At 49.2% G+C, this 12,041-nt stretch overlaps 1 protein-coding gene across 8 annotated transcripts in view; it reads left to right on the forward strand.

Annotated features, from left to right (window-relative positions):
- SMARCA4 (SWI/SNF related, matrix associated, actin dependent regulator of chromatin, subfamily a, member 4) overlaps nt 1-1,612 on the forward strand; it is an 83,588-nt gene extending 81,976 nt beyond the window's left edge. For all 8 annotated transcript variants that reach the window (XM_045546115.1, XM_045546159.1, XM_045546124.1 and 5 more), the window contains 2 exons: nt 77-219; nt 1,116-1,612. In XM_045546115.1, coding sequence (XP_045402071.1) covers nt 77-219; nt 1,116-1,148 — 176 coding nt within the window. In that variant the 3' untranslated portion in view covers nt 1,149-1,612. The remainder of the gene's footprint in view (nt 1-76; nt 220-1,115) is intronic.
- The last annotated feature ends 10,429 nt before the right edge of the window (nt 1,613-12,041 follow it).

Here is a 12,041-nt window from a genome sequence, read left to right on the forward strand (position 1 = left end):
GACCCCTAGGCACCCGACGTGGGAGCACTGTGGTTCCAGAGCTCACGTTTCCGTCCCCCTCGTCCCGGCCCTCCAGCGCGCTCCGTCAAAGTGAAGATCAAGCTGGGCCGGAAGGAGAAGGCGCAGGACCGGCTGAAGGGGGGCCGGCGGCGGCCGAGCCGAGGGTCCCGGGCCAAGCCGGTCGTGAGCGATGACGACAGCGAGGAGGAGCAGGAAGAGGTGAGGCTCCTGTGAGTGGCAGCGGGGGAAACTGAGGTTTGGCTTCATGTGGCTTGCCCTGGCTCACACAGCCAGTACCTCACAGAACTGCCACTCGAGTCCAAGTCTGTGTATCCCTGGAGCCAGCACCTTTAGAGCCAGTGGGCGTCTGGGTGCTGGAGGGGGACATGCAAGGCCTCTGGCAACAGCCAGCAGGGCAACCCTGTCCCTGCCACCACCCAAGACACCAGGGCTCCTGTGCCCAGGCAGGAGGGCCGGGTCTTTGTAGAGGGCAGGGGGTGGGAGACATGCCAGACAGTCCCCATTCCCTTGCTGGTGTCCTCGCGCCCTCATGACACACACCATGCCCTAGGCCACTGCTCCTCTCCTGCACAGGCCACATTGGAGGGACCACATCCAGACAGCACCAGGGGCTTCAAAACAAAAATGAAAACAAGCTGGGCGTGCTGGTATGCGCCTTTTGTCCCAGCTACTTGGGAGACTGAGGCAGGAGGATTGCATGAGTTGGAGGCTGCAGTTAGCTGTGATCGCACCACTGCACTCCAGCCTGGGTGACAGAGCAAAACTCTGTTTTTTAAAAAAAAATTTTAAATGGAAGAGCAAAGATCTTTCATGGCCAGAAAGAGCCAAAGTGGTATTGAAGCCACAGGTCAGGGGCCCAGGGCGGGCACACAGCATGGGACAGCAGGAGGACCAGGGCAACCCCCAGGTCCCAGAAGAGCCACGTGTGGGTGCAAGCCCCAGTCCTCAGGAGGAAAATGAAGTCGGTGGGGCGCAGCCACGGCAAGAGGCTCCAGTCGCCTGTGTTGGGCCTTCATTAAACAAGTGTGTCTAAAGCCCAGTTAGGCCCCTGGCAAGGGACTCTGACTCACATCTCTCCTCTTGTCCCCTCTCAGGACCGCTCAGGAAGTGGCAGCGAGGAAGACTGAGCCCCGACATTCCAGTCTCGACCCCAAGCCCTCGTTCCAGAGCCGAGATGGTGTAGCCCTTAGCAGTAACGGGTAGCAGCAGGCGTAGTTTCAGACTTGGGGTAAAACTGTATAAACAAACAAGAATCTTCCATATTTATACGGCACAGAAGATGTAGGACTGTCTGTCTGGCCCTGTCCCGGCCTCAGTAGCGTCTGTAACAGCATTAACTGTTTTAAAGAGAGAGCAAGAGAATTATGAATTGGGGAACACATGATACCTGTTTTTCTTTTCCTTTCCTGGCAGTCCTTTTGCAGCCGCAGTTTGGAATCACTGTAGTTTAAGCCGTGGATGCATGTGTGTAGCCGTCCACTCCTCGTACTGTATTTTATCGGACAGGTCAGACTCGCCGGGGGCCCGGCGGGGCTATGTCAGTGTCACTGGATGTCAAACAGTAATAAATTAAACCAACAACAAAACTCCATCTGCCGGCGGACTCATTCCTGCCTCCCGGGGCTCCCACCACCTGCAGCAGGTCTCAGGGGCCCATTTCACAGAGTGGGGTGCCGAGGCCCCAGCAGAGGAAAAGACCTTGTGCTGCTGCAGGTCTCCGGCATTTGCTCAGCCAGGCTCTGTCGTTCAGGGATCGGGTGGTCAGTCCCTTCCCTGCCTCCAGCAGAGACTAGGTCAGGGGAGGCTGTCACGTAAATGGGCAGGTGCCACAGAAGCACTTGGGGCCATATGCAGAGAGCACTGGGAATGGTGGGCACTCGGGGGTCATGGGGGGCTGCCATGTCCAGAAATCACCTTGGGTTCTTCCCTGTCATTTTTGTCTCTCATAAAGATCTGTTATTATTGAGTTATTGTCATCATGCTTGACTTTAATTCTTCAAATGTGGTTTCTTTAGTCCTTTGAGCCTATTTATTTGTTTTTATTTGTTTATTTCTTTTTTGAGAGATGGGGTCTCGCTCTGTCACCCAGGCTGGAGTGCAGTGGCACAATCATAGCTAGCTACAGCTTCGAACTCCTGGGCTCAAGCGATCTTCCTGCCTCAGCCTCCTGAGTAGCTAGGACCACAGGCCTGTGCCATGGCACCTGGCTTTTTTGTTATGATTTTTAATTCTTGTTTTTCTTTTTAAGGCGTGGGCCCTTGTTCAGCTGGTGATTGGTCAGAGGTTGTGCTCAGAACCTTCGAGTCAGTGAGGCCCTGTGCTCAGACTGTTTGCGGGTTGGATCTACGTTTGCTTCCTGCCCGCAGTCCCTCTTGCACTTTGCGGCTAGTTTATCAATCTTACCCAGCCAGGATCCCAACCTTAGGCCGGCTGATGGCTGTGACCCTCCACCTCTGTTGCACACCGAGATCCCTGGTGTCTCCAGCAGCGTCCACGGGCCTGCGGTCCTGCTGCTCAGCTCCACATCACGTCATCCCCGACGACAGTGAGGCTGCTGGTGGTTATTTTTTGTAGAGACGGGGGTCTCACTGTGTTGCCCAGGCTGGATCCTCCCGACTCGGCCTCCCAAAATGCTGGGATTACAGGCATGAGCCACCGCACCCAGCCTTGAATAAACACTTCTTGATTTGGCGAATACCTTTGATCCATCCCCAGAGTGCTGAAATGGTTGCTTTGGACAACTCTGTTAGCTTTAATGTTGCTTTTAGGGAGAGGAGTTGCCAAGATTCCCTGTTCCATCATTTTGGAAGGCCACGTTAATGATCGGCTCACCAAACCCATAATGTCATGGTGTTCAGGATGCAGCCAATTTAAAAACAAGTCCCTTAAGGGCAGAAGAAAAGTACACGTGGAACTTGAGTATGGCAAAAGTATGTGTATGATGGTATAATTTGTTCGCAAATGGCAGCAAAACCCAAGATACTGTTGACTTAAATTAGATGTGAGATATCGCTTCATGTCTCTCTCGTGTCAGAGTCTGGAGTTGGTGCCTCACAGGATCAGAAACCAGCCCCTCTGTCGTAGTTTCACTGTGCCCCACCACTATGTCCAAGGTCTCCTCATGGCCTGAGGTGGCTGCAGTGGCTCCATCTATCCAGTCCACATTCCAGCTGTCAGTAAGGAGATAAGGGGCAGGAGAAAGGGAGGTGACTGACATCACTCTCTCTCATGTGCCTTTTAACCAGAATTTAGTTAAATGACCACACCTAGCTGCAAGAGAAGCTGGGAGATGGAGCTTCTTTTCTGGTGCCTGGGGCCCCAGCCGAAGTTGTGGGTTCTGTTGTGAAAGGAGGGAGCTCTGTGGTAGGAGGCACACTGAGAAAGGGGGCTCATGGAGTCAGCAGGTGGGGTAAGCAGTATGTGAGCTCACTGCCTCCTTGAAGGGTTATCGCTAGTTCCCAGATGAGCAAACTGAGTCACAGAGAAGGGAAGCATTTGCCACCCAACTAGCCCTGGTTTGAATCCTGGCCTTGCCACTTCCAGGCTGTGTGACCTTAGGCCACTCTCTGCACCTCCCTGAGCCCACTGGGAGGTGTCTGCTTTCTTCAGGCATTTCTATATTTCCTACCGTAACAAGTAAAAGAAAAATAATTTTTAAGAGAAAAAAACGAAGGGACCCAACAAAGCATTTTTGGCTGAGTGTCCATATGTGCAAAGCCAGCTGTCAGGGGGACACAGGGACCCATGGGCTGTGGTTGGGGGAGTGGGTGGAGCTGCAGGCCCATCTGGCCCGCTTCTCCCACATTGACCTTGGCCTGAGGGCCTTGAACCAGCTCGATCCTTATGTGGACAGTGGCTTCGAACCAGGGCCCTCCACCAGACAGGATTCCTGGTGACAGCTGCTTGCTGGCCACCACCCCTCCTGACCTTTGCTCTCCACCCACCCATCTGGGTGGCCCTTCCGTCTGTCTGCACTGCTGCTCAGCACCCTTCCCCTAGTTTCTCTCACAAGGCTGAGGGCTGGGGGACTTCAATCCCATTTCACAGACAACACAGTGGGGCTCAGAGAGCTCAGGCTACTTGCCTAGAGCTACACAAATCCGAACCCAGGCCTGGGAAACACAAGCGTCCTCAGGGCTGGCACCTGCTCTGGGGTCTAGAGCAGGGGCCCTGGGTCTGGGAGGTTGAAGTGGCCCCCAGGAAAGGGTGGTGGGGTGAGGAGTTGGGGGCAGGTCTCTGTGTCCTCAGGAAGGCATGGAAGTTTTCTGGAAGACTTGGGTGAGCAGGACATTAAGACAGGAATGCCAGATGGTCAGGGCATGATGGGAGGCCATGGAGTCCCCTGACACAGCCTGGACTGGGAGGAGACATCGTATGTGGCAGAGGGCCACATTATCTCCCATCCCACATGCTCGCCTGGAGTCTGGCCACTCCCCCATCAAGTCATGGAATCTACTCTTCCTTCCCTTGTGTTTCACTGGGCTTGGACCCACTGGTAACCAACAGAGTGCAATGGAACTGGCACTGTGTGACAGCTAAAGGTGGGTCACAAAACTCCTGGAACACCCTTGAATCACCAGCGGCCTGTAGGCTGCCATTTTGTGAGGAAGCCCAACCAAGCCCATGCTGTAAGACCACGTGAGGTGAAAGAGATGGCTGGGTAGCCCCTACCTGCTCCAGCCCTAGCGCTCAGCTGTCACCACCGCTTCAGAGACCCTTAGCCCAAACCACCCAGTGGAGTCCTTCCCACATTCCTGACCCACAGAAACCACATGAGGTAATAAACCTATTGTGGTTTTAAGCCACTAAGCTGTTAGGGTGATTTATTATGCAGTGACATTAACTGGAATATCACAAAGTTTCTGAAGTGACACAGATCTAATTAAACAAACATGGAACAATCTTTAGAACATTGTGGAGGATAAAATATTAATAGCAAGCAGCCCACTGAAATGTCCAGCAAGATGACATTTTGGGTACACACATGGGATCCCAGATATTTGCTCTGAATGGAATCAGTTCTACATCAACATTTAGCAAACTGTGTGTCAAGACACACCCCAAACACATGACACCCAGCACTGCTGTTACCCCGGGCAGTAGGGGAGGGGAGGTTGGCATTGTGTGCTTCCCCAAACTGGTGAAGTCCTCATCACCTGTCCCTTTGTCCCTTTTAAGAACCACTTCTTGATTCCTTACCAGTGTTTAAGTCAATGGAATAGTTAGTTTCTAGTTTCTGGCATGGATTTCTACTGCAATAAGAAAGTTCTTATGTTCTGGAGCATCAATATGAATGAGCCCAACTCCTCAAGATCCCACCCACTGCTCCTGTGGCAGGTGGCCACTGGCTCCCAAGCACTGCCAGTCAGCTGCCATCCGTTTCTCATGCCCCACTGGTTGCAGTGGCATATGCCTGTAGTCTCAGATACTTGGGAGGCTGGGGCAGGAAGATCGCTTGAGCCCAGGAGTTTAAGGCCAGCCTAGGCAACAGAGTGAGACCCTATCTTATCTACAAAAGAAAAAAAAAAGACTTAAAAATATTTATGCCCAACTGGGCATGGTGGCATGTGCCTATAATCCCAGCTACTTGGGAAGCCAAGGTGGGAGGATCTCTTGAGCCCTGGAGTTCGAGACCAGCCTGGGCAACATAGCCAGACCCTATGTCTTAATGAAAAAGTTTATATCTTTTTCTTAGGAATTTATCTCAAAGAAATCATTAGAGGGTGGGGGTGGGTGGGAAAAAATCATTAGAGATACAAAGATAGTAACTGGGATGTTCATTTCACTGTTCTGGGTGGGAATGACAGCACCCAACAATAAGAAGTTGCCTGCTAAGTTTCATCCATAAATAATTAACAGCCATTAATCATCACATTGTGGGCATGAGGAAAGGCTTATATATGACAAAAGGGGGCAAAACAGGCCACTAAATGGTGTCAGTCAATAAAATCCCAGTAAAATCTGTAGTTCATTGTATTTTGCTACTGTTGGTTCCCTAGTTTTAATAATGCTATATTCATGTAAGATGTGATCTACCATTGGGGGAAGCTGGGTGAAGGGTACACAGGACCTCTCCGTACTACTTTTGCAACTTCTTATGAGACTGATTATTTCAAAATGAGAAGCAAAAAGTGATATCAGTCAGAACAGGCTGGTTATATGCTGCTATAACAAACATCCCCATCATCTGAGTCATTCAGAGTACAAACATTGATTTTTTTTTCACACGTGACCAGTTTGCATAATTTAGTCATTCAAGGATTTGGAAATATGGACATTCTACCTTGAAATGTGCCTTTACGGTGGCCAGTGTAGGAAAAGTAGTTGATGCACCATTCAGTAGTACTCAGAGCTTCTCCCTGGAGAACATCTGCCTAATGTTCTTGGCCTGGTCAAATCATATGACAACCACGACTAACTTCACTTGGGAGCAGAGAAGTGCAGTCCTTTTGTGCTTAGAAGGACAGGTTTAGTGACCACCACACTGTGTATACAGAATCATCCCAGTTCATAAAAATCTGCATATTATCTATACATATGCATAGAAATATGTAAGGAATAAAATATAAGCAGTGATGATCTTGAGTTGACTGCAGGTATCTTGCTTTCTTCTCAGTAAGTTTTCTACTTGCTAAGGTTTTTTTTACCTGAAACTGCATGCTATAATCAAAAATAATGACAAAAATAGATGGTATGTAGACCAACCTCAGAAACATGTTCCAAATAGGAGATCGGGAGGCTGAGAATATTGAGGAAGTGGCACCAGTGGCCTGTCTAAGCCTAAACATAGATGATTGGTCACCTCGGTTCAGTTTAATCTAATAGACATTTTCCCAAGCAGGATTCTTGTCGCTAAACAGCACAAAGCAGGTTGGGTGGTTTCAGAATCAAAAAGACAACAGGTGCCTGATCCACAGCCTGGTTCTAGAGTCAGTCTTGGCTGTGAGGCTACCACTGGCCAAGAGCAGGTCACGTGCCCGTGCCTGTGCTCTGGTGCAAGGGATTCCGGGAAAGTGAGTATCTATCTGGCCCTTTGTCTGTCTTACCTGGGAGGCTGTGGATTCCCACATTGAACAGACAAGAAATACATACAGTTAAGAAGTGGGTGGGACCGGGTGGCTCGCTCACGCCTGTAATCCTAGCACTCTGGGAGGCCGAGGTGGGAGGATCGCTTTTAAGGTCAGAAGTTCGAGACCAGCCTGAGCAAGAGTGAGACTCCCGTCTCTACTAAAAATTAAAAAATAAAAAATAGGCTGGGCGCAGTGGCTCACGCCTGTAATCCTAGCACTCTGGGGCCCGAGACGGGAGGACCGCTCAAAGTCAGGAGTTGGAGACCAGCCTGAGCAAGAGCAAGACCCTGTCTCTACTAAAAATAGAAAGAAATTAGCCAGACAACTAAAAAAATATATATATAAATTAGCCAGGCATGGCGCATGACTGCAGTCCCAGCTACTCGGGAGGCTGAGGCAGGAGGATCACTTGAGCCCAGGAGTTTGAGGTTGCTGTGAGCGAGGCTGACGCCACGGCACTCACTCTAGCCAGGGCAACAGAGTGAGACTCTGTCTCAAAAAAAATAAAATAAAATAAATAAGAAATGAAAAAATGAAAAAAAAAAGTGGGTGGAACAGAGCTTGAGGGAGATCTCACAGCTAGGTCTGAGCCCCAAATGGAGCTAAACCACAGTGAGATGCCACCTCACACTCATTAGGGTGGCTACCATTCAAAACAAAGCAAAACAAAGTAACAAACAGAAATAACAAGTGTTGGGGAGGATGTGGGAGATCGGGAGCCTCCTGCTGTGTTGGTGGGACTGTACAGTGGTGCAGCCACTATGGAAAACAGTATGGCAATCCCTTGAAAAAAAATTAATCCCTGAGATTTACACATCTGGGCTAAAGAAATAATAAAAAATAAAACAGTAAATAAACATAGAATTACCATATGATCCAGCAATTTCACTTCTGAGGATATGCTGAGACTCAAAGAGGTACTTGTACACCCGTGTTCATAACAGCAGAATTCACAACAGCCAAGAGGTGAAAACAACTCAAATGTCCACGGATGGGTGGATGGATAAACAGAAGGTGGTTCATCCATTCAATGGAATATTATTCAGCCTCAGGGAGGAAGGAAATTCTGACACATGCTCCGACATGGATGGACCTTGAGGACGTGATGCTAAGCGGGCTAAGCCAGTCACAAAATGATATATACATGATTCCACTTACGTGAGGTCCTTAGAGTCGTCACACGCACAGAGACAGAAAGTAGAATGGTGGGTGCCAGGGGCTGGGGAGGGGACGGGGAGTGAGTGTTTCATGGGGACAGAGTTAAATTTGGGAAGATGAGAAAGTGCTGGAGATGGAGGCTGGTGACTGTTACACAACAGTGTGAATATACTTAGTGCGAATGAATTATAGGCGTAAAAATGGTTAAGATGCTAAATTTTATGTTATGGGTATTTTACCACAATTAAAAATAAGTAAACAGATTTTTTTATTAAAAACAAAAAGAAAGAGGCCGGGCGCGGTGGCTCACGCCTGTAATCCTAGCACTCTGGGAGGCTGAGGTGGGAGGATCGCTTGAGCTCAGGAGTTCGAGACCAGCCTGAGCAAGAGCGAGCGAGACCCCATCTCTATTTAAAAAGAAGAAGAAGAAGAAGAAGAAAGAAAAAAGGAGAGTGCTCTAATTGCAGGCACCTAGCCATGTCCAGAGCACCCTGAGACAAGAGGTGATGTCTCTTCCCCAACCTAAGACTGCGAGTTCCAGTCAATTCAAGAGGACAGAGCCCAGGTTCCAAGCAGGTCTGCACCAGCCCTACAGGGCCGAGAGAGAAGAACAGGCAGGAGGTTTGGGGGCCCCTGCAGGGATTTCTGACTGGTTTGTTCTTCTTGGATTTCGCAGGGTTCCTGGCAGCAGGGTAAGGTCAGGCAGCCTGAAAGGGAGATGAGTGAGGCTGTGTCACCCTTGACATTGAGCCCCAGGGGTTGAGGCTCTTCATTGCTGACGCAGAGAAACCCAGGAAGCCAAGATCAGCCAGGTGGCTTGGGCGAGCATGCTTTCTTCTCTTTCCTTTCCTTTTGCCTTCCTTCCTTCCTTCTTTTTTTCATTTTTTCCTTTCTAATTGTGAAATACACATAATATAAAATGTACCATCTTAACCGTCTTTCAGTGCACAGCTCAGCAGCATCGAGCACATCCACATGGCTGTGCAACCGTCACCACCCTCCATCTCAGAACTTTCTCATCTTCCCAAACTGAAACTCCGTCCCTTTTAAACACTAACTCACTGACCCCTTCCCCAGCCCCTGGCGCCCACCATTCTACTTTCTGTCTCTATGAATGTGACGACTCCAGGGACCTTGAGTAAGTAGAATCACGCAGTGTTTGTCCTTTTGTGGCTGGCTTGTTTCACTGCTTAATCACACTAGGAATACGTGACTATGACATCCTTGTAAAGAAGTCTAACGTCACAGGAGGCGGACCAGACCAGACCAGGACCCAAGGCTGCATAAATCCCAAGGTTGTCACCACTTGCGACTTGGGTAATTGATGTCCAGTCTTAACTGGGCTGGAGTCCTGGACTGTGACACATCTTCCCTCTTGCTGACGTCTTTCTCTCAACCTTGGTTCTTCCAGCCACACAAATGCCAGATAATGTAGATAGTCCGTTCCCAGCTGATGTGCAGCCGATGTGCCCACCGCTGGGAGATAAGCCTGGCTCTGCTGTTCCTGGGAGGCCCCACGGCTCGGGCCTTTGTAGACCAAGGGTAGACTCTTGGTCAGTGGAAGCCCCATGGAGTCTTAGCCAAACTAGAAATAGCAGCTGACCATTCCTCCTCCCTCCTGCCTCGGCCTCCCAAAGAGCTGAGATTACAGGCCTGAGCCACTGCACCTGGCCCTTTCTTATTCATTTAACACTTACTACTGCTGTACTTTATTTGTAGGCACTGGGGGAGCTAAAAGCTGTGGTATCTGCCCTCACCCAGGTATGAGTATTTTGTGGAGTATACTAGTGACCACTGAGCCAAGGCAGTTTCTTCTTTTCTTTTTGTTCCTTTTTTTTTTTTTTTTTTTGAGACAGAGTCTCACTCTGTAGCCCAGCTAGAGTGCAGTAGCATCAGCTTAGCTCACAGCAACCTCAAACTCCTGGGCTCAAGCAATCCTACAGCCTCAGCTACCCAAATAGCTGGGACTACAGGCATGCGCCACCATGCCTGGCTAATTTTTTCTATATGTTTTTAGTTGTTCGGCTAATTTCTTTCTATTTTTAGTAGAGACAGGGTCTCGCTCTTGCTCAGGCTGGTCTCAAACTCCTGACCTGGAGCGATCCACCCGCCTCGGCCTCCCAGAGTGCTAGGATTACAGGCGTGAGCCAGTGCGCCTGCCAGCAGGTTCTTAATTGTACCCAGTGGAAAGCATGAGGCCTCTGTGGTTCCTCACCCTTTCTCTGCTGACTGCTAGGTGAAAAGCCAGCCCACAGCTGGGTTGGCTCACCTCTGCGGAAAGGCCAAGCTGGTTTGGGTGGGGACCTATTCTGCTCTGAGCGTCCTGGTGCATTAGAGAGGTGGAAACCAGGAGAAAGTGGACAGGCCTGCTGTCCATTAGAATGAAGAAGAAAAACCAGCCAGGTGCAGTGGCCCATGCCTGTAGTCCCAGCTACTCAGAGGCCGAAGCAGGAGGATAGCTTGAGCCTGGGAGTTCAAGGCTGCAGTGAGCTATGATGATGCCACTGCAGGGACTTTCCAATAAAGCAATTGCACTTAGCGGAGGATTATTTACTGAGAGCCTACCAGGAAGAAGGCAGGAATAAACAGGTCTTCCCTAAAGGGATTAAAAAAAGCCATGATGCCATTGTAACACAAAAGCAGCCAAAGACAAAAGCAAACCCATATATGGTATTTATTATGCACCAAGTGTGACTCTAATCATTTTTTTTCTTTCTTTCTTTCTTTTTTTTTTTTTTAAGACAGAGTCTCACTCTGTAGCCCAGCTAGGGTGCAGTGGCATCATCATAGCTCACAGCAACCTCAAACTCCTGGGCTCAAGCAATCTTCCTGCCTTGGCCTCCCAGAGTGCTAGGATTACAGACTTGAGCCGCGGGACCCAGCCTCTAATTATTTTATATGTATTAACTTACTTAATCTTCCTGAGAATCTTATGAGCTAGTTACAAGACAGAAAATAGAAGCTCCAAGAAATAGAAATAGAAAACTTAAACTTTGTGACTCTGTCCTCAGGGCCATATGTGACCTTGGCCATGTCATGCGTGGTAGGGAGAAAGGAGGCCTTGAGATTTCCACAGGGAGGTCACAGGCTTGGGGAAAGCTGTCCTGAAACCTTGGCCAGGTCTCAGCAGGAATGCACTTTTCAGAGTTTTTGTGGCATTTTTCCAGGGCAGCCCTGGGGACAATTTAAACCAAGTCCCCTCTGGGAAGAGTCCCTTCCTGGTAACTCTTTCTAGCCCTGTTAGGGAGCAAGTGTTACCACCAGGTGGATGAGAAGAGAACTGTTCACATAATACAAACTGAGCTTTTTACAGCCTGTAATTTTTCTAAGGTGAAATCAAACTCAGTGATTCTGATTTATTTTTTTCGCTGTAGCAGGTGATTGCTAATTATATTTGACCTTGACACTGAAACTTTTCTGCCTTTTCTCCTGGGTTTGCCTATAGACCTGCTGAGACATTAGTAGTCCCTGCCAAATTCAGTTTGCAAAACCCCAGAGAACTCCAGCTCGTTTCTAGGGGAACCCTCTAAGGCTGCAGATCTTTTGTGGGGTTCAGGCAAGTTTCTCATATGTACCTTTTTGGCAAGGGGCCTCTGACTACCCCATGAACCCCAAAAGAGACTCCTTGACTCTAAAAGTCAGTCTCCAACAGCTCTCTGCAGTTTAGGCATTCAAGTTCAACTGTGAAAGCCCTGTTTTGTTTTGATTTTTGCTTAGGGGAGAGAAAGCCACCCTTCTGTTTGTTCACCCTTCCTAAAAGGATAAATCAATATTTATGACCCAATACTCTAG

The sequence above is a fragment of the Lemur catta genome, chromosome 1 (assembly GCF_020740605.2).
Source record: "Lemur catta isolate mLemCat1 chromosome 1, mLemCat1.pri, whole genome shotgun sequence".
Classification (NCBI taxonomy): Eukaryota; Metazoa; Chordata; class Mammalia; order Primates; family Lemuridae; genus Lemur; species Lemur catta.